At 37.2% G+C, this 21,939-nt stretch overlaps 1 protein-coding gene across 3 annotated transcripts in view; it reads left to right on the plus strand.

Annotated features, from left to right (window-relative positions):
• Positions 1-18,724, plus strand: part of CFAP97 (cilia and flagella associated protein 97) — a 30,472-nt gene extending 11,748 nt beyond the window's left edge. For all 3 annotated transcript variants that reach the window (XM_018070301.2, XM_018070286.2, XM_018070294.2), the window contains exons 4-6: positions 8,574-8,836; positions 17,096-17,246; positions 17,907-18,724. In XM_018070301.2, the coding sequence (XP_017925790.1) occupies positions 8,574-8,836; positions 17,096-17,246; positions 17,907-18,034 (542 nt within the window). In that variant the 3' untranslated portion in view covers positions 18,035-18,724. The remainder of the gene's footprint in view (positions 1-8,573; positions 8,837-17,095; positions 17,247-17,906) is intronic.
• Positions 18,725-21,939: the final 3,215 nt, after the last annotated feature.

The raw sequence follows: 21,939 nt of genomic DNA on the forward strand, positions 1-21,939 counted from the left end.
AGTTTGAGTCTGGTACATTTCAAGCCAACTTTGCTGTATTGAAGTAAACCTGGGTGGCTAAAACTGCATTTGTTTTTTTTTCTTCACTTTGGACCTTGCCAAACTGAGCTTCTAGTGAATAAGGATTCAAAATGTATTGTATCCATGATTTAACTTTTCTTATGAGTAAAAATGAGGATTTAACTTGTATGGAAATTCTTCTGATGCTAAGAAAAGCAACAGTAGCCATCCATAAAGGAAGAACTTGTTCTCATTTCTGACAGTCAACCACTCTTTCCTACTAGGAAATACTCCAACTAGTTGTCAGAACATGATGTCGAAGAGTTGTTGCTAAGCAATTGAAATTATGATGTCCCACATCTTTATTTGTTCCCTGTTAGCAAGAAGCTTTTTAATAACTGGTGATTGTAGAAGGACTCATCTCATCCCTAAAACAAATGGGTATTATAGCTCAGAGTAGGTGTTCTCAGACATGAATGTCTGTTGAGGGGAGGAAGTTTTTCCTCAAAACTGAAAACCAATTCCAAATAACAATAATAAAGTAATGAGAAGTAGAATTCATATAGTCTGGCAACTGATTAACATGCATATTACTCCCAAGCACCTCTCTAAATCAGCAAGCACAACAAAGCTTAATTAGTTTGGGCATTTTGGAGTTTAAATGGAGCAGGATTATTAATGGTGCAAAGTAACTGGTCTGGGAAATATGAGCTAATCTTGTTCTGAGTTATTGCTTCCAGATTTTTTGTACTTACTAGGAAATAAAAAAAGCGCAAATCATTCTCCCCCCACCCCACAATCTGCATTGTCAGAACTGCATAGACATTGCTCGAAGTGAGAACACTGGAAGCCCAGACCTGAGTGCATGAAAGAATATTTAAATGATGATGATTTGGTTTTAAAGTATAACACTTTTCCAGTAATCTATACTGATGAAGCATTTTGTTTAAAATTTTTGTCAAATATTCTTGTAATATAGCAGGACATAAACATTTGCAGCAGTTATGCAAGTTTAATTTCCCAAGGTCTCCAGAATCTTGCAAATTTTCCCTGTGATCTGTTACTGTGTTGTTTCTAGGGGCCATTCAGTAATTTCTTTTGTACCGTTATTCACATTACCAGTGCGTACTTTTGGGAAGACTAGAATCTCTTGTATTAAAAAAAAAAAGAATTGCAAGAACAAAGTAAGGAAAAAAATCTGTTCAAAGAACAAGCTTTGGACTAGAACAAGAGTCTGGTTATTAGGCAGCAAGGTAGTTTATGTACCTTAAAGCAAAATTAATTTGAAGCATTTAGAAAATGTTGTGGTTATGTTCCCTTAATACATATTTTTGTTCATATTGAAAAATATTCATTTTTAAGGAGTTTTAAAAAATTATGTGTAGATAAAAAAAGAATTATCATGCCTTTACAACTCCTAAAGCTGTGCCTGTCTTTGATAGAAGCCAGATTTTCAGTTATGCTATTCTGAGAAGGTAAAATCTCACAAATAACACAACTGTAGCTGTGCTTGCTCTCTGTCTTTAGACAAGTCTCTCAATTTCTGTAGTTCAGAACAGAGTTGTCTGCTAAAATTGCTGTGTATCTCTGTTTGAATTTGTTTGGTATCAATACAGTGGGATTGCCTGAGGTATATACAGTGCTAAAGAATTTAGCACTTCACGTTTTCTTCTCTGTAAAATGGGGTTGATACCTGCTTATTTTACTGAAGTGTCTGTGAGAATTAGTCTGTAAATCCATGGTATTAGCTATTATTAACTTGAGGAGGTGGTATGATGGGGTAAGTAGGGCAATTGGCCACAGGCTGAAGATCAGTTCTATCCTTGAAGCTCGCACTGACGTCTATGATAATAAATCTTTTTGCCTCTTCTGTGCCTTAGATTTTTCAAATAGTCAGAGCTCCCCATGTGAAAAGCACTGTGATATAAATATTGTTATTATGAAAGTAAAAGCTCTGTGTTTCTGAATAAAATCTATTGTAGAAAGTTAAATAGCAGCTTCAACTGAACATGTAGCAATTGCTTTCACTTTTTTTTTTTTTTGCTATGATTTGTCACTCAGGAAATAGAAAAAGTTTTTGATAATTGAAACTTTGTCCTCCTAGGGGTATGTTTTCTGTGTGCTCGTTCATGCTGAACTAGTATATTTGTAGAATAACTGTTAAGCAGTATCTAAATTTAAAGTAGACACTGAAATATATATGTACCCAAACTGTAGAATTGAACTAAACATATATAGCTTTTCCATGGAGTTTCATTTAGTTTGCATTTTGAGAGTTTGAACTAACTCTGTGTGTGCATGTGTATGCATATGCTTTGTTCTCACAGATCTAGAAACTCGTGTTGAGGTAGAAGAGCAATTTTCAGCTTATTCTTATATTTAGAATTTGAAAACGGATTGAAAATCTGTAAGGTTATGAAGAGATTTAGACTTTTCCAACATCCATGAGAAAATGTGTATATTATGGGGGAAAAAACAGTTCAGCACCTGCAAAATATCTGTTGTCTTTCTCATAACATCGAGATAACTAGGAGCCCTATTTAAGCGTATTTAAGTAGGGAAAATTTACACCTGAGAGGACATCCTCCTTGTAACAAGCAATATGCACACAGGTAAACCCAGACGACCAAACCACGGCTAAGGTATTAAGGACAAGTTTATTCTGAAGTCCAAAACCCTAAATAGACTGCTAAAAATCGTGCAGCAGGCACAAAAAGCAGCCCTGGGAGGCCCATGCAGGTGCCTTTATGACAACACCTTTTGCATGCGCATGACTTCAAAGTGATAATCTCCTCTGTGCTTTATGGTTTCTTTGTCTCCCCAGAGGCCTTCGACAAGTGTGAGAACGGTCACTGCTTCTTGCAAAAGGGGAGTTAACTTCTCAAAACAGCAAAAAATAGGTAGTACCGTTCATGGGAAAGAATTTTCTCCCACACTGGCTTTTTCCTAGGTCTAGTTTTCTTAGCAGCAAAAACCTCCTTCAGCGAAACTCTTTTTTCCTCCTCGAATAAATCTTACATGTTTACCCTTCTTTCCCTACACTCCTTTTCTTAAAAAACACTAAATCATGAATTCTTCAAAATCCCTTTTAAAGAGCTCTGTGGCATGAAATAATGGATGTTCTAAGGAGTATTTGTTTAGAGATACCACAGGGAACTAGTTTAAAATTGAAACTACTTGACATTGGTGAAGAACTGTGATTGATTTAATCCTTTAGTATTTTTCAGATGTGTTACGGTTGTGGTAGGGGAGCAGTATAAAACAAAAGATCAGGCAAATGTAAACACTGAAGAAATTTGTACTGGAACAGCAACAGATGTACTGAAACATGCATGCTTTTGATTTTAGCCTTAATGCCATTAGGACAGCTCTATCATCCCATCCTAATGCATTTGACTTGTTAATTATAATTTGTAATTTTTATACGGTTTGACCTTTCTCATTCTGTAAGGTCATTTCAATGCTTAGAAATTGAAAGCAATAAACAGCTTGTTTATTGCTTAAAAAAAAAGTCAGGTCTCTCTCCATGGAAACCAGCTTTCATAGAAATCCTGTGAACACCAGGGAATTTTCTTCTCCTGCTTACCGGTAAATGAGAAGTAGACTTCACACTGTGAAGTCGTTATGCAAATGCTGCTGCTTATTTATCACCTCCCCCAAATTGTATTTATGGTCTGAAAATGAAAGTAAGTAGGGGTTTAGTTAAATTACTTATTACCCACTGATAGAGTATGGATACAACAGGTAAAGAATATTGAATTTTTTCAAGACTCACAAACTCTTTAGAACCTTAAATCATAACCTTAAACTGTTGTGTTATCTGATGTTGTCAGTGGCCACTGCAAAAATAGTCAGGTAAACCATTCAAACCCTTACGCATTGTGATTAAAGAGTAGCGTGGGTTTTGGTTATTGGTGGTGAATTCTCCCTGGTTTTATGGGCATGTGCTGACCTTTCTTAGGCACCTACTGTCCTTGCCATGGAAGCAGTGTTCTTGCCAGGTGTTGAATGGTGAAGTGCATTCAGTGCATATTGGACATAAATTTCTAGTGTAGATTACCTAATTTTCTGTCATAGTTAGTGTGTGGAGAATAGGAATATGATGCTGTATTATCAAAGTGGTGCTTTGCAGGGGCAGGTTGGACAGATTTTCAGCCAGGTAACTTTGGAAGTAGTGGCAGCTATTACTGCTGATTGAGGTTTGGGGATCAGAAACCTCTTTCTGAACTATGGAAAAAGTGTCACTTCTGCTTCAGAAAGACCTGCGGAAGTTTTTGCTCACTGCCTTCTAGATTGCTTCTATGATATATTTGAGTATCATTTGAGGTGTAATGATTGCAGGGATGTCCCCTGCCTTTTGCTCGTTTTGTTAGGAATGAGCAGTTATACTGTAGTATTAATGATACTCTTTCAGTAAAATGACACAGCATGCATTTTTTTTCTACTAGTAGTCATTTTCTTCTACTGTTAGTCTTTTTTTTCTATTGAAGTTTAAACTCTCCTGTCACACAGTTCCTAAGAAAATCAATGTTGCATTTGTGTGGTTTAGGAAAGATCATCTATAGATAGGCTTTAGTAAGTTATGGTTTGCTTTGGAGTAGCGTTTACAGCTTAAATTCTTCCTTAACATAAATCTTAACTAAGTAAAACACAACTTTAATTTATTAATTTACCAACTTGAAGACCAGCAAACCAACTAGTTTTACTATGTTACCTGATCCAATGCCTTGCTGTATTGCAGCACTTGTTCTGCAGAGAGGTAGTTGTGAAATTTCAAATGTTGTTCTTGGGTCGTAGGGAATGCTGATAATAACATCGTTTGAGGTACCAAAGAAATTAGCAAGGAACTAAAAAGTTTTAGACTGATCTTTTTACTCCATCCCCATGAAAAAACTTGCTGCTGCGTGTGTCGTGTTGGTTCTGAACTTCTGGTGCAAAATTAATGAGTCTCCTATAATTCAACAGTGTTATCAATGGATTACTTGCTTTTGTCAGTCCTCTGATCAGGCCTCACTGAATAACTTCACAGCAAAACCTTTGCAGTTATCTTAATTCTTTCACTGTATTATATATTGCTTTTGAATTGTGATAAATTCAGTTATGACTGTTAGCAAGCTCTTAACCTTAAGACTTGTCAGAAAGCTGTTGGCCATAATAAAGTCAGTGTCTACACTAAAAATAAATAATAAATATTTATGAGTCTAAGAATGAACAACATACTGAAGAAAGTGAGCTGGAGTCTCTGCCTGACACAAGTGGGAAAGGCAGTCTTTGTGGTGAGGTGACAAAGGGTGTGGATGAGGCACTGAAGAAGTGTAATATATTGAAAAGACTTATGAGAGGCTAAGGAAAAGAAGAAGAATTAAAAAAGAAAAGTGCGTGTATTTGGGGGGAATGTGACTGAGGGAGGTCAATGTGACTAGCAGGTGAGAGTAAATTAGTAAAATTTTGTCATGCTTTATTCACATATATATAAGAAGAAGTACCCAGTAGAGTACCCATGGATACATATGTAGGTTTGTAGTCACACTAATTGCCTGAGAACTTCTTTCTGGTAAAATACTGTGGTGTTTAATGCTACTGAAGTTGGAGACCACTACCCCCTGGGGATCTGAGGGACAAAGTAATGCAGTGCTTGTTGAGCCCTGTGTGTAGCAATCGCTGCAGGGTACCTTAAATCATCATTTCTAAAAGCATTTACTGACCAGCAGTAATGGGGAGAAGGGAAAAGGTGTTTGTTCCATGTTCCTGCTCTGGTTTTATTTTTTTCATCACACCTGACAGGGGTTTACCAGAAACTGAGAAAGTCAGAAAATAAGTAATTACCTTGAAGCATTTTTCATCTCTTAACTGGTTATAGTTCACAGCTGCATCATAGGCATATAGAGTCTCTGCCAAAGTATAGCCAGCTTGTATCTTACAGAGAATTAAGTCACATACCACTGAGGACATGAAAACTGTATTTCTAATTGAAAATGTCTTCATCCAGAATACCATTGCTTTAAATTGAATTTGACTAGTTCACACCTTTCACAGAAACAAGAGAGTTGCTGTAAATTTTCACTGACAGTTATTCAGAAGCTTAAGTGTCTCTTGTAAGTGACTTCATCACCAATAGCATCAGTGTCACAAAGCTAGGTCAAGGCTTGAGTTCAGCAGCTGTTCTGTGCCACAACCTGATTTCCACTCTTGCATATGATGTGCAGTCTTTAACCCATGAGATGCTATGGATTTAAGGCAAAAGGTAAAATTACCTTTCATAGCTCCATAATAGAACAATTATCCATTATGTAATATTTTATCTTCTTCAGATGGTTGTTCAAATTACTTTCTTCCACTTGTGTTCTGCAGTGCTGCTTTTGCATGTTCCCATAAAAAAATATTTAATTATTTTCTACTGAGAGGTATGCTGCAGTTTTATGAATCGTGTGGTTCTAGCTATTTTCTTTCCATTTCTCTTTGTACCTTGTAGGTTTATCCAGATGAGTCTTATTCCAGGTCTGTTTCCTGCAATGGCGTCAATGGGTATACTAGTTTTCCCTTGGGAATAACTTACTAAACTGTAAAGATGTTTTTCAAGACATTTATACTTTATTAACCTGTTGGTTGGCACACTCGGTCTGTGCTAGTTTGCATTGTGTCTTGGTTTTGAGGTGATTTGCATCTTCTCTTGACAAATGAAAGCGGTGTGCTGGTTTAAAAGTTAACCAGCAGGAGGGATGAACTCAACTCAAAGGAGAGATTATAAGTCAGAATAACAATTTATTAAAATGATACAGTAAGTACAATAATACAAACCAACAATTGGTCTCAACCCACAAAAACCCAAATGTATAACCCAGTGCCCTGGGGCCTGAACAAAGTGGTGTTCCTTGGGCCCTGTTTGAGTCCAAAGTAAAGGGAGAGGGGAAGAACCTGCTGGTGGGAGAGCTGCTGCAGTCTGGCCAGAACTGGTGATCGCAGTCCAGTGGTGGTCTAAGTCTGGTTGAGAGCGATGAGATGCAGCCGTCCTCTGGATCCCACGAGTGGGTTGAAAAATGTTCCAAAACTCCAAGATTATATATCCTCCAGTTCAGGCAGGAATGTTCAGTGCTCCCCTCAGGGCGGGGACTTCCACAAAGGGTGTGAGGACAGAAACATCCTCCTATCTCACAGGCCTCTTAACACCCAGTTTATAGCCTGAGGAGTCAGGCTCTATGGGCAGAGGGTGCGAATAGTCTATTGACAACAATAGTCTAGTTTCTGGGAAATGACATGGAAGGCTATAGAATACAGTTTTGGGTTACACCCACCATGATGAACTGATCTCAGCTGTCCTAACTAGGACAAGCGGTATTTGCTAATGTGGGGAACCTCACAGTTAGAGCTGCCTACGGGCAGTTCTTGCCTATATTCACTAGCATACTGATGGAGCAAGCTTAATAATTTCCAGAGGAATGTTGAAATTCATGAAGTGTTTGGATTTTGCTTTTTGGATACTGTTCCTAAATTTATCAAAGACAGTAGCAATATTTACTTGCATCAGTTCTGAAATAAACTCAGTTGAGATACTGCAAGAAAGATTTAATTTTGTTTTGAAGTAAGAAAACACTCATGATTCTTTGAAGTTTTTAAGCTGTTATAGGCTGACTCAGACATCCCTTGCCAACAGGTTGCTAATGTGGAAGTGTTTGCTGGGGAAATATTACTGCATGCCTGGTTGGTTTTTTTTTTTTTTCTTTCTGCTTTGGATGCTTGTTTTGCTTGTGTGGAGCTTTTAGGGGAATAAGTGAGGGGTGTCTTCTGAAGGCACTGTGATATTGGAGGAATGTGGGGAATGGCTTGAATAAGGCTTCCTTGTCTGTGTCTCAGCTCCAAAAATCTGTTTAACCTAATGTGGTACTGCCGTTCTTGTACCGTAGATAATGCAGTGGTTGATAGGGTAATACCTGGCAGCATAGCTCTTAAAGCAGTTACCGGAAGATGTACTGCAGAGCTTTAGAAAGCAAAGGCTTAGAAGTAGGTCAACAGCAAAGCTTCAGTGAAACTATAGTAAATATAGCTGTCTTTGGCTAAGAGTGAAGTTTTCCAGTTATCTTACGTTGCAGTTGTGCAAGTCTGACTTGCTGTGTATTTTTAAGTGTGCATTCTTTGCCTTGAAACCTTATAGCATGGTTTAATTTTTATTTGTTTGCTGTTTTAAATTGCCAGGCCCAAATAATTTTTCTTTTATGTTCTCGCTCATTTCCACCCATTGCATTTAATTTTTATAATTCCCTTTCCATTTCCTGCACCAGCAAGATGTAGGATTGCTTCAGGAGCAAAGGATCAACAAAATCACTTCAGGGGGTGCACTTTGTGCCTCTGAGTTCTGCTTCCCCAGTGTCGGTTTTGTGTCTGAAACATCATTTCTATTCTGCCTCTCATCTGAGACAGATACTTTAGATTAACTTTGGAACCAAGTTTAAATCTTTTTCTATGTGCAAGCATCTAAATATTAATTTATGGTTTAACTCTTGGTTCTGTAATTTATTTCAATACTGAAGCTGTGTTTTCTAATCTACATATTTTTTTCACTGTTTGCTATTTTAAAGCTTTCTTACAGCTGGAGAAAAAAGAACAAAAACTAACCATCGATCAGCCACCTAAAGGAATAAGGAAAAATTATTCTTTCACAAATGAAGAAGTAAGACAGATCGATCGGGAAAACCAAAGGTTGCTGAAAGAACTGTCCAGACAGTCTGCAAAGCCAAGAAGAAGTACCACGTTGAAGAAAACATCTGTACCGTCTCCTAGATTGTACCACAGTGCCCTCAACAGGCAAAAAGAGCAGCAAAGAATTGAAAGAGAAAACCTGGTAAGTTCTGAGTATGGATGTGGATCAGTAAATTGGGAAGGACTATCTCTTGCCAGATAAGCTATTGCTAAATATTTAGAAAATTGATGAAACAGTACTCGGACCTTTACTGCAGTAATTCTTCTATGAATTTCCACTACTATTCTGTTTGCATAATTGTTCATATGGGCAAGTGGGATTTTTTGGGGGGAAGGTAGGGGCTGTGATGCTTTTTTCAGATGAAAATAGATTTTAGTTTATATGAGTTTGCTCTACTTTGATATAATGTAATTTAAGAGGAATAAGTGTTATTGGTAAAACACTCAAAACACTGGATAGCAGTCTGACTGTTCATCCTACTTCATGCATCAGGATTACTAGTCTCTCAAGAACAGGCTTGCTGAAGATAAAACAATCAATATGATAGCATCAAACCCATTATATTTTAAATGCAGAGGATACAAAGTCAGTGTCAGTTTTGGTTTTTGTCTCATGGGTCTGTCTCTGTATATTTGTAGCACTCTGCTTGTCACAGGGTTTGTGATGGCAATCACAATAGCTTACTTTAGTGGAAAACAAAAATTCAGATGCATTTGTAAGGATATTGGCAGAGTACTCAAATAACAAAAGTAACACTGGTTTGAATAAGATAGTTTTATTAATTGAATTGTAATAGATACATGTAATGACATTTTCATATCTCCTACTTGTGTGCTTGAAAAAGAGATAAAATATAATTAAAATAATTGTAAAATGTATACTGGAAATAATTTATTACTTTTTTCCCTTCTGTGTAAGTGTAGGTTGCATTTCCTTTTATATACATATAGACTGAGATACAATTCAACATGGAGAAAGTCTGATTGCCCTATTCAGGGGAATCTGTTACGTTTTAATTCTTCCAGTTTTCAGACATCTGGATTGTTAAGACTTTGAAGTAGGAAACTTTCTCCCTAGCTCCACTGCACTGCAGTTGACATTATACTTCACATTATTATACTTGACAGCCTAAAAGAATTTAGCACAAGAATTTGTTACAGTTGTGTGATACTTCTCAGTGGCTGGGCTAGAAGTGTGTATTTTGATTGGTGTGTTTAGGCTGGTAGGAGGACTTTCTTCGTGTGTTGGGGGTAGTGGAGATGTTTATTTAAAACTTTGAAAACAGGACTTGCTGTAACACAAGAAGCTTGATAATAGGAGTGTATTCTTAGGCTGTGGGGAGGAAGTGCTGTGTCACAGTCACATAAGATGTAACAGTAATATGCTGTACTGCATAACAACAAATTATTCCAGTAAATTAATGTATAGGATGTTTTACAATACACTTTTGTTTACACAAAGACACAAACCTTTTCTCTTACGATATATTGCAGTATTTGTTCAAGACTGTCTTGCCTTTTCACCCTTTGGATCAAAAAATGCAGCAAACCTAAACACATATAATCATTTCACACATTGCTGTTTTAGTACATGGTAGATATTTATGGTGGTTGTGTGTAGTCCAAGAAATAATATTCTTCATTTACTTGTCCATTTATACTTTAGTTGTTGTCGTCATCAACGTGGGCAGACATGTTTGATACAAGAATAACTCCTAGAATTTATATTAGGACATCGTGCTAGTTTAGACTATAAAATTTGGTTTATTCTTTTCCCCAAACTCAGGATGATATATTTTGCTCCTCTCTTTGGAACAGTGATTCATCAGTACAGCTCTCACGTTTTGTTTAACACTGCTATTGTTTCTCAGCAATGTATTTTACTTTTTTATTCTTCTTGAAGTGTAGCACACTGAGAGTATCATAGTTGTAACATATTAATTTTTCTAGCACTACTTTTTGGGATTACAGGTATGACATGCTTTTCTCTGAGACTGCAAATAAAAGAACATCTCTACCCTGCCCATTGATGACTTTTTTTTGCTCTATATAGACAAAAGTATGTGCTTTATGAAGTTGTTTTCTTCTGGTCAGCAGCTTTCTTCACCTTTGTAGATTTGAAGAGGTGGAATTCCATGGAACTTCCTTATTAATCTTCTGTTACTTCTCAGGAGTTCTTTTATACAAGGCCTGAGGGTACTTCATACTGGATATGCTGCTTGATACACCTTAGGGAAATGTTTGTTGGAGAAGGATAAAGAGTTTTGTAAATAATTCAAGAACAGAAATCTACAACAGTAGTCTCTGCAGGGAGTTAAAGAGTTTTGATGCAGAGATCTTTTTTTTTCCCCTGTTGATGTACAGCTTTCATAATTTCTTGCCCTGAGGTTAACAACTTGTCTAGGGAAAACTTTCACTTTTTCCACTAGAACGTTCTTGGAGTAATGTCTATACTTACTGTTATCCGAAAGCTTGATTTCTGGTGCTGGCATTTGGCATCAGAGGTGATGCAGGGAGAGTAAGTAAAATTTTAGGAAATTAGAGGGGAATCTGAATGGTTTAGTGCTCTCTAGGTTTGTGAAAGGGTGCCAGGAGGTACAGGGAATATATGTTCCCATAGACTCTGTTAGAAAGAACTTAGGTGGAATAAAAAGATGCATTACTCTGAAGAACAGTAGTTTTAAAGTACTGATTAGCAATTTATGGAAAAAGCACAATTAGCAAAATAGATTGCTGCTAAAATTAATGCCAGAATTTTGTACTTGCTGCTTTTGACTGTATGCTTTCATAAATGGAACCTGCTTTTAGTGGCTTATCTGAGCTAACAAGACCAGAGTGCCGTGCTTGCCAATAGAGGATGCTGCTGATTCAGAAAACATTCTACTGCTGTGTTTGAAGATATTCTCAACTCCATCTCTTCTTCAGTGGAAAGGGACTTAAGTGTGACTGATGTGTTGCTATTTTCCCCATGTCTGCATGTAGTGTGTCTATCTATATTGACATATTAATCATTATTTTTGCCAGTATAAATAAGATACTCAACTTCATGGACTGGACACTATACGCCATTGAAATATTTAATGGTTTATTGTGTAATGCAAAAATGTATACTGGCATATATGGGTAAGTGTTTGGGGTCCTTGAAATACAGATTTGCAGCCATTCACACCATTCTTCAGTCACTTCATTAGAACTTAGAAGTAATTAGTATCTCTCTGTTGTTTTCTCTTGGTTTTTTTCATCATTTTTATGAATTCCAACTGGGATTTAGGTGTTCGATGACCTTAGTGAGCTAAGCTGCTGTGTTCAGGCAGGTTCCTAGGGGACAAGTGACCTTTTCAGTTCACACTGGAATTTCACTGGAAGATCTCAGCAGCTCTGGCACAGCAGTTCTCAAACCTTAGCTTAAGGGAGATAAGGGTGTTCTTTTTTGTATATATTTGGTCTTTCTATACATCCCTGTGCATTCTTCCTGCCCCATGCTTTTATGGCTCACTGTACATAACATTCCATGTTCTTCTTTCCCCCACCTCATATTCCCACAAAATGAACCCTAAGCCCCAACAGATCCAACTTTGCTCTCAGTTCCAGTATAGTCACTCTTCTGCGCAAATTAAATCACTTATTGTGTTCCTTTGCAAGGGCAGTCTTTCTCTTTTCACCTACTTGGTTCCCCAAGTCCTCTCTGCTGCAGATTCACTAATGCTTCTCCCCAGTACTTGCTGTAGTCAGTGGCCCCTACCAGCACGAAGATCCTTCAGGGAGGCTATTTCCCTTCTTTTGCAATCTGAGCTGGCTTAGTCCTGCTGGAAATCCTGAACCTCCTTTAGAAATACATTTATTGCATTGCTGTGAAGGTAAATAAATGTGTATTCATTTGTCTCCATTTAATGGTGTAGATGTGCATGGTAATGGGTGGGAAATAAAGGGCAAAGGAGGGATAGTGCTTCTGGCCATCCCCCTACCTGGCTGCTACCACATACACAAAATATACCTTTGATCCTGTGCTGCACAGCACCTGTCCTGCCATCTGTGTTGTGCTGCAAACAGGGCAAACTTTGAGGCATGGAAAGAAATAGGAGGGGGAGGGCACTGGTCCATCAGGATTGCACCTGAGCATCATGTACTTACCTCCCTAAAAGTATTCCGCACTGCTTTTTCTCTGCCTTCCCTTTGTCCTGTCTCCAGGAACCATCCCTGGAGTCAGAAAGCATCAGCAGGCCTTGGATGCTTCACACTTACATGGTTGTAGAAAGAATACCAAGGTTGTTGGCCTCACTGGTCTCACTCTGGAGAAGAAAGCTGTAGAGAATGCAGCTAAGGTCTTAGGAACTCAGAAGTACTCGAGTTGGTGGCTCCTCAAAAACACAAGCACACAGGGTTGTATATGGTATTTTCACTTAGTAGGTTCAAAGGCACTGTATGCCCAGACTAAAGACAAAACATTGGTATTTCCTGAGATTACAAAGTCCAATGCAAAAAAAAAGTTTCCACAGCCCTCTAATCGGGGGGAGCTGTCAGGATGTGACACAGATGTGCCTGGCTAAAGTATACTACAATACAGTACAAATATAGTGTAGTTCTGTGATGATAGTATTTAGACTGTAGGCTCTTTGTGGTCAAATTTCTTATGGTCTTTAGATTCCTGACCCACATTTAAGATTCCTGAATACTGCTATGGTAATTATAATAAAGACTGACTTAGTGGCATGTTCAGGAAAAGCTTTGAATATTTTGCAAACTGCTTGAATTTGTGTTGGTTTTTTTTTTTCTGTACTCTTAGCCTACTTTCCTTGTGGTGATGCCAGCCACACATAATAGCTGCTCATTTAAAAAGACTTTTCTGTAGATTGAAGAACTCTTAAGAGTTTTTTGACATTCAGAGTTTGTCAGGTTAGAGCTAGTTAGTGCAATTGGCAATTAAAGAAAATTACAAATACTTGTATTGATAATTACAGAAAACTGTCCTTGAATGCAGTTATATTTCCCCCTCCCCCACCTGGACTCTGCAAAGGGACAGTGTGGTCACTAACATCAGTGACATTAGAGCAGGCATAATATAAATAAATTTGAACAGCTGTCAAGGAACACTAGTCAGCTGGTTAGGATTCAGAGGAGGTGAAACTGAAACCTTCATGCTTTTAAAAAGCTAAGTAACCAAGAAACAGTAACATTTTTTATCTTCTCAGTGAACTCATTTTCAGAGTGCTACATTTTCAGTGATTTTTTTTTTTCCTTCCTTTTTCAACACAGATGCAGGGAAGTCTGTACTGATTATTTTATATTTCACAGAATCACAGAATATGCTGAGTTGGAAGAGACCCACAAAGATCATAGAGTCCAACTCCTGCACAGGACATCCCCAAGAGTCACACCATGTGCCTGAGAGCGTTGTCCAAATTTTTTCCTTTTTCTGACAGAGAGCATTAGAATTACCTTCAGTGTTCTCCTGATGTGTCCAAAATTGAATTACCAAATTTTAGTTTGGCCTACTGTATAGAAGCAGTTTTTAAATTTTGTTGGGTTTCTTTGTTCTCTGCTTTTTGGCAATCTGACGTTTCCTTCTGTCATTGACAATATGTATTTTAGTGTCTTTATAGATACTTATCTATGTCCAGATGTCTAGATTTATAAAGGATTGTTCCATTCCTAGAAGGTAATCATGCAGGAACACCCACTGTGATTTTTTTTCTTTTTTTTTTTCATATTCTACTTTTACTATAAACTCAGTATTAAAGTAAAAGAAGACGGGGAAAATGTAAGCTTGGGAAGTCTTTTGCCAAGCTTGGGAGGTTATCAGTAATATGATACTATATATGTATTGAGCTTGAATCAAGAGCTATGAGGGGCTACAATGTGATTTAGAGCAATTAATAACATTCCTGCCATTAGTGTCTGTTATTCATTATTTTTATTCCTTAAAATTTGATGGGGAACATATATTTGGTTCTAAACACCTGGATTGTTTTCTGTGATCTTATTCTCTGATCATTGAGATCAGTGATGAAATTTCTGTTTACTTTAGTGATGCATGATTAAGGCTCCAGAGATTTAGTACTTCAAAAGAACAAGGGAAGTGGCAGCTGTCTTCAGTCCATTTCTGAAAAGGAGAACATAATGAAAGAATTAGTACATTTATATGTGTAACTGATAAAGAACATCTGTTCAAGGTACTTGTACCTTGCACAAAGTAGTTCCCTCGCTTAAGAACCTCAAGATTGTAGGGTCGGTAATAAAAACATAACAATTGGATTAGTTCTGGGTTACAGATTTAGTAGGTCAGGGCTGCCATTCCAGTGTGTTGATGAGTTCATTTCTGTATGCAGCAGGCTGTTCTCCAAACAGCAAAATTCACGTCTGCAAATAGTGCATAAATTAACATGCCCTTGGTACAATCTGCAGCAGAGGGCAAGGAAACCTCAGGAGCTGTTCTCCCATTCTCTGGAAGAGCTTTCCTTCAGACCCTTCTGCACCATGGAATCTATATCTGCTCTTTCCATAGCTCAGGGCTGAATCAAGTCCAGTGATAACCTGTTCAAAAAGTAATATTTTAGTACTGAGAGGTCTCTTTTTTTTTTTTTGCTTTAGTAATGGGAATTTGATAGTTGTTGAAATACAGGCATAAAAGCAAAAGCAGACAATTGTATTTATTTATAAAGAATAAATATATGTAAATATTGTATGTTCAGAATCAAGCTTGAAATTAGTGCACTGTTAAGGTATGCAAATTTTATGAAGCTGTTACAGTGGAACGCAGACTTGAAACATGCTTGATTCATTGGAAAGTCACTTCTACAATTTACCTGATCCATTTGTGATGGAACTGAATGTATTGAGAGCTTCCATTTTTAATACTGAAGGTAAATGGGTGATCTCTGCAACTCTAAATGTATATAACTGTATTAGGACTTGCAGATGAAGTTGTTAGTAAAATATTGGATATAACATTTAGAGACAAGTCTACCATTTCATGTTCTGTAACTGACTTTAGTGAAGAGCTATTTCTAGCTGAAGTCCTTCCTTTGACTTTTGCTTACTTAGGTATTTCCACTTGACTGTGAACTGGCTGGCACTTGTTGCAGGCACTTGTGACATGTTATGTCTGAGCCAAAATCACTTGTCCTTTCTCTCTTGTGCGCTCTGTGCAGGTTTCTAGTGCCCATGCATAAACTACCAGGAGTTTGTAGATTCCTGTTACAGTTAGACAATGACAACTGACATCCTGTGAATCCTGTAATATTTCCTAAGTCAGTTATTGTAATTTTTTGTATTCTTATTTTAAAAAAAATCAGTACGTGATTGGGGCTACAGTTTAGTGGTGATACAGACAGCTTCTTGACTTCTACCATATAAGTATGCATCTAGACAATACATCCTATTAGCAGAGTTATTTTTAGTGCTTTGGAAACTTCTGTAAGCACAGTTTGCATTGTTTGTTGTTCATAGGATGCATGTCTAACCCTGAACAGCAACGGTTGTGTCATTGCCAAATGTTTGTAGGCCATGAAATGAAGTGAAATTAGTTAGTAGAGGAAATCTGTAGATCTGTGTGAGGCAACCACTAAAGGTGAAATATATTAAAATTTTGAAGTTGTTAATTGGATATTGCATGTAGCTGGGTACTTCCCAATTTGTCCTCTTATCGGGTTCTTTTTTTAGATTATCGAAATTTCTTAAACCAATAAATCCTGTTTCAAGTAAAAGTAATTATAGAATAGGAAAATGTATTTTACAGATACTATGTAAGTAGCTATTCCAATTTATCACTTATTGCATGATTGCCAGGGCTAATTTCAACAAGAGGAAATGGTGTCTGTATCAATAATTTCAACTAGAGTCTCTTAAAATTACATTATGGATAAAACAAAGTGTGTCCTGTGGATGGATGTTTGTGCTTTCCTTTTGAAATTTATTTCACAGGGTTGGGGTCAGTATCCTCTCTGGGGATCATATAGGGCAATATAAAATGGTCTAAGTAATTTTTGCAAAGCAAAGATTAAAAAAACAACTCCTAACTTCTCATCCTTCTGGAAATTTAGAAGGGAGGACTAACCAAAGGTCAGATTAGAAGAGTGCAGGCCACTTCCTCGCTACCTTTACTATCACCAAACAGATGTATTGTTTCAAGTTACCATAAAGTACAAAGAACTTTCAGGTACTAAAGATCATCAGTGTAGAACTGATGATGTGCAAGGGATAGTTACAGTTTGTGTCATCTCATAACACTGAGAAAAGAATTGAACATGAGCAGAATAGCTTATGCTGGTCACCAATGGAGTTCGTGTTATGCACTGCTAAAACTTTGGGGGTTTTTTGCAGGTCAAATAAAAATCAGTTTGTATTTGTTTTGTAGCATCTTGTTCATTCTTTCTCCTTGATGATATTTTCCTTCAATATTAAGGCTTTCCTGAAAAGACTGGAAGCGGTGAAACCAACAGCCGGGATGAGACGTTCTGAACAGCTGAGGGACTATCACCGCCAGATGAGTTATCTGAGTTCTTCACCTTCTGTAAGAAGGGCTAAATCTCCTTTCACCCAGCTTAGTCCTCCAAGTAAGTACTTTGAAGTTGCAGATTATTGCATTTCTATGCATGTGTTTATCTTCTTACAATTCAGAATTGTGAAGCACTTACTGTTAAGAATAGCAAATATGTTCCTTTTTCTGTTGCCTTTAGATTGATCATTTATCACACAGAAATCGTTAAAGTGATTTTTTTTTTTAATCATACCAAATATATGATGACTATATGCATTGTTTTGTTGCCCTCCTAGATTTCTAATAAATTATCTTGTCCAAGAAATAAAAATCCCTGTTGTAGTGTGTTCCTAATTTTGCCAATATTGAAAGGAGAATAGAGGGGGAGGAAAAAACCCAACCAAAACACCCACAAAAACCTCAATGAAGATTCAAATTCTCATTCAGAAAATGTAGATTTACTGATAGTAGCCTTGTTTTTCTCAGAAATTGTGTAAGATTTGGAAGTAGGTAATGTGTCCCTATAGACCCATGTATGTTGGGTTAAAGAATCACAGGCCTGAATTCTTTGTCCTGGTCATTTACAAACAGCTCATAACATTTTGGGTTTGTATTCAATTTACTGTTTTGGGTTTTTTTCTGTAAACTATGGTAATGACCATTGCAGTAGTAACATAGCATGAAGTTTTCTGTTGTACTGAGCACAAGCATTCTCCCTTTGTGTGTGTGTTAACAGGAGGAACTTCAAGATTATCCGCTGTACAAAATACACTGAGCCAGAGAAACGAAAAGCCCATGTCTGATTTAGCCAGTGGGGTATTACAGAGACCTAAACCCACTAATGTCCGTGCTGCTTGGTTGTAAGTGTGTTCTTTGCCTCGCGTTCTGATATGATCCTCAGACTTCTATTTTTAGTGCTTTTGTAAATTCTATGTGCAAAAATATTTCTGCATTGTTCAGTGATTACAATGCATTGTGTTTAATATAATTGCTTATAAAATGTTTCTAAGTGAACACTTTCCCTTATTCAGTGTTTTCCATGAGAGGAAGAACTTAGGAAAGAGAGGAAGATATCTAAATGGACAAATTAAATAGAAATTTAACTATTATTTTATTCTCAGAAGTGGAATTTGTATCCGTAACATGGAAGGACAGAATTACTGCACTTATAGGTGCAAGATGTAAATAAAATCTTTAAAATGTTAATAATACTTTAAATACTGCATTAAATTCATAAGTATATGCTTCATTCCTGTATTGTCCTTGCTTTTCATCCTGGCTTTATGTAAGCCTTCTGAAATTCGTGGGTCATGTTCTTGTGACTGAAAGAATCTTTCACAGCAGTGTGAAGGGGTGCAAAGCAGATTGTGTATTCCTGCATGGTGAGCTAGAATACTGAGGCTGCAGAAGATGATGTTTGCCACTCTTAAACATTCGACACCTGGAGTATGTTTTGTACGCAAGGCTGTCTCTTCCAGAATTAAAAGGATTTGGGAAGTTGTATTGGATCTCGGAAGATGTATTAGGACATTTGTGTAGGAAAGAAGCATCTGATATTACTTGAACAAGGGTGAAGACTGAAGTGAACAGCAGTTTCAGACTCAGTGTAAACAAGAATAAGTTCTAGTTCTCAACCTAAAGAATAATATTAAGCAAGGGAAATACTTCATGGCCCTGCTTTTGCAGATGCTTGCTCTTCTCAGTGGGAAGATGCAAACTTGAACTGCAGGAAACATCTTCAATATTTGATTTTGAGAGTGACTACTAACCAGGATTTAGAAACAAAAAAGCAGTAGAAAGCAGTCTTGTTATGCTTCTTAACCTGTTTTTAAATGTCACGTTCATACCAAATATTTGTAGTAATGTCAGATAAGCTCCAGTAGCAACATCCATTTACAAGGGGAGTAAAATCTAATGGACTTGGTAATCACAAATAGTAGGTGGTGTGGTTTATTTCTATACATAAACGCAAACTTTCAGTGAGCTTGTTTTGTAGGAATGTAGCCATATAATAGGAGCATAAATTGTGATGCTGCTGTCTGTGGATATTGCTGAAACCTTGCTTGCTTTCCCAGCTTCTTCCCAGGAGAGATACAAGAAATCTCTATATTGTGAATAAAGAATATTTGGTAATGCTGGGTCTTAGCCCTATGACAAGAAAAGTTTATTATTCTTTGCTAGTGCTTGCATGAGGGCTTAGGCTTTTGGGTATTCTGCATTGTAACACATTTTTACTTGGTCCTGTGTGATAGTTTGGCAGAGCTGCTGCACTTGGTGACCTGCAGATCAAATTTAGCTGTTTGACTATATTTGAACTTCTAACTTTAAGCAACATCGAGGCAAACAGATTTGTATTGCGATTATTTTTCATGGATAGGAACTGTAAGGTTTTGTATAGTTCTGCTGTATTTATTTTTATTATTGTGCTAATTAAAATTACTCATACTTTAAGGTTTTTGTCCTTGAATCTGAGTATCAGTCACAGCTTAAATACTTCTGAATATGATAGTTTTTTTGATTACTTTCAATCGCTTCATCTTATTTAACTTTGGTATGAAAAACTGTCAATTTTGTATGTCGTTTGTAAATCATAAGAAATAAAATATTTAACATGAACGGCCGTTGCAGTGGCTTCTTTAAGAATTTTATAAATGTATTAAGATGCAAAGGATGTTGAATAACTTGGCACATAGAAAACCACAAAAAACACAGGTTTCCCAGTGTTCAAGTATTAGATGTAAGGGAATAATGGTTTTGTCACAGGCTTTAGCCTGCACAATTTGCCTGTGACCAGGTATTGCAAAAGTGTGAAAGGAGTAGTATCAATTGACTGTGAGTTCAAGTAGAAATTAGAGACCATCTGCAAAGTCTTCTAATTTCCAGGCTTTCAGAGCTTAGAGCTGCATTTTAGGTTACACTTCCAGCAAGTGTTACAGTGAGTGCCACAGACTCAGGGCAGAGCTGCTTTCAGGAGAATGGTTAATTCATCGACAGTTTTGAACTCTGATCACAGGTATCTTTATGGAGACTGCTGCCTGCAATCTGCCACAGCATATGCATTGGCATTCAAGCAGAAATAAACAGCCATTTACCTTTAAGTGCTTTCTGTATGTTTTCTTTCATGTACGGCCTCTTACCCCAGTAGAATTTTCCTGCATTGATACTCCTCACATTCCTTTTTAATAGTCTTTATTCCTCCCTCTACCTTTGGGTTTTTTTCCTTTTTTCTAGAATGCAACTTCTTTCATTTATACTTCCAAGTAAGTTTCTTTGTGTCCTCTTAATTGTCTTATTCATTCATAAATACACTTTCCCCCCATTGTTTGGTACCTCTGCCTAGTACAGTCCATCATTGTCTCTGCCATCTTTGTAGCCAACTTCGATCTTCTCTAACACATCCAAATGCCATTTGCAACCTCATCAGTGAGCTAAATGTAAAATGGAGAGTTGGAGTGTGTTAGCAGGCTTCTCATAAGGAACCATTAGGAATGTGTAGAGGAAGGAGAAAAGGAAGAGAAGTGAAACTGGCAGCTAAAGCTTTTAAGGAAGACTAATGCACTTTGAAAACTAGTAGAAATATTTTCTTCACAAATTTATGGTTTGATAGATTGTGACCATGGTTATTTACAATGGGAAAGAAAACAGACCAGATAGCTAGAAAAGCAGGTGTTCAAGATAGTGACCATGAAAAAAGGGAGAGGTAACAATCAGGCCAAGTTTTGTCTTGGGACAAATAATTTAAAACTGGTTAATTTAAAAACAGTCTATCTTTTTTTTTTTTTGGACCAATTTTTTCCCCAAATGCTTCAGTTCTTCAGGTGGATCGATAGTTTCCGGACACTGTTTAGTGGTCTGTACCTGCCTTCATGGAGAACAGAACTGCTGGTTGAAACCTGTGGCAGACACGCAGAGCCTGTCATGCCAAGGGACAGAGAGCCAGAACCACCTGCATCTGACAATAAATGTTTCAAATATAGAAGAGGGATAACTGGGAGGCATACATATGAAGTAGTAAAAGATGAAAGTGAAATAAAAATCTATTTGATGATTACTTGCTTAGTCTTACCCTTTGGCCAGAGAAGCTGTGGATGCCCCAACCCTGGAAGTGTTCAAGGCCAGGTTGGATGGGGCCCTGAGCAACCTGGTCTAATGGAAGGTGTCCCAACCCAAACCATGCTCTCATTCTATGATTCTTTTCCTAGGTGGATATGTACCAAATTTTTGTTTATATATAGCCAAACTTAACAACTGAAATAGCTACAACTCACTTTCTTTTCTTTGCCTGATTGAACAGCCTATTCTTCAGTGAGTTCACAACCATGCAGCATCTAAAGTTTAAAAACTGTATTGAGCATGTTCTGATCTCACTGGTAATTAATAGCTCAGTGTGTTCATAATGGTGTAGTTGAAAGTGTAGTTATTAAAATAACTTGGGAGTATCCCACTCTAGAATACTTTTTCAAGTAAAATAAGCAGCAGTGACTTCACTATTCAACGAGGACACACCTCAAAGTTAAGGATAACATAAATTATCAAAGCACCTAAGACTAATATGGAAGCTTATCTCTAAGATAACTGGCTGCAGTACCCTCAAACTCAATCCACTTGGTTTTGCAATTGTAGAATTATCAATAAGCACTTCACCTACTCCTAAAGCTCTGTTGAAAAAACTTTGAAGAGACAGTCACTAACAGTGTGCTGATTAGCATATCACCTTAGAAGACACATGCCTGTAATGTGTTCAGTGTACTGAAAACAACAGAAAAAAG

Source organism: Manacus vitellinus, unplaced genomic scaffold (genome assembly GCF_001715985.3).
Source record: "Manacus vitellinus isolate BGI_N305 unplaced genomic scaffold, ASM171598v3 scaffold_0_pilon, whole genome shotgun sequence".
In the NCBI taxonomy this organism is placed as follows: Eukaryota; Metazoa; Chordata; class Aves; order Passeriformes; family Pipridae; genus Manacus; species Manacus vitellinus.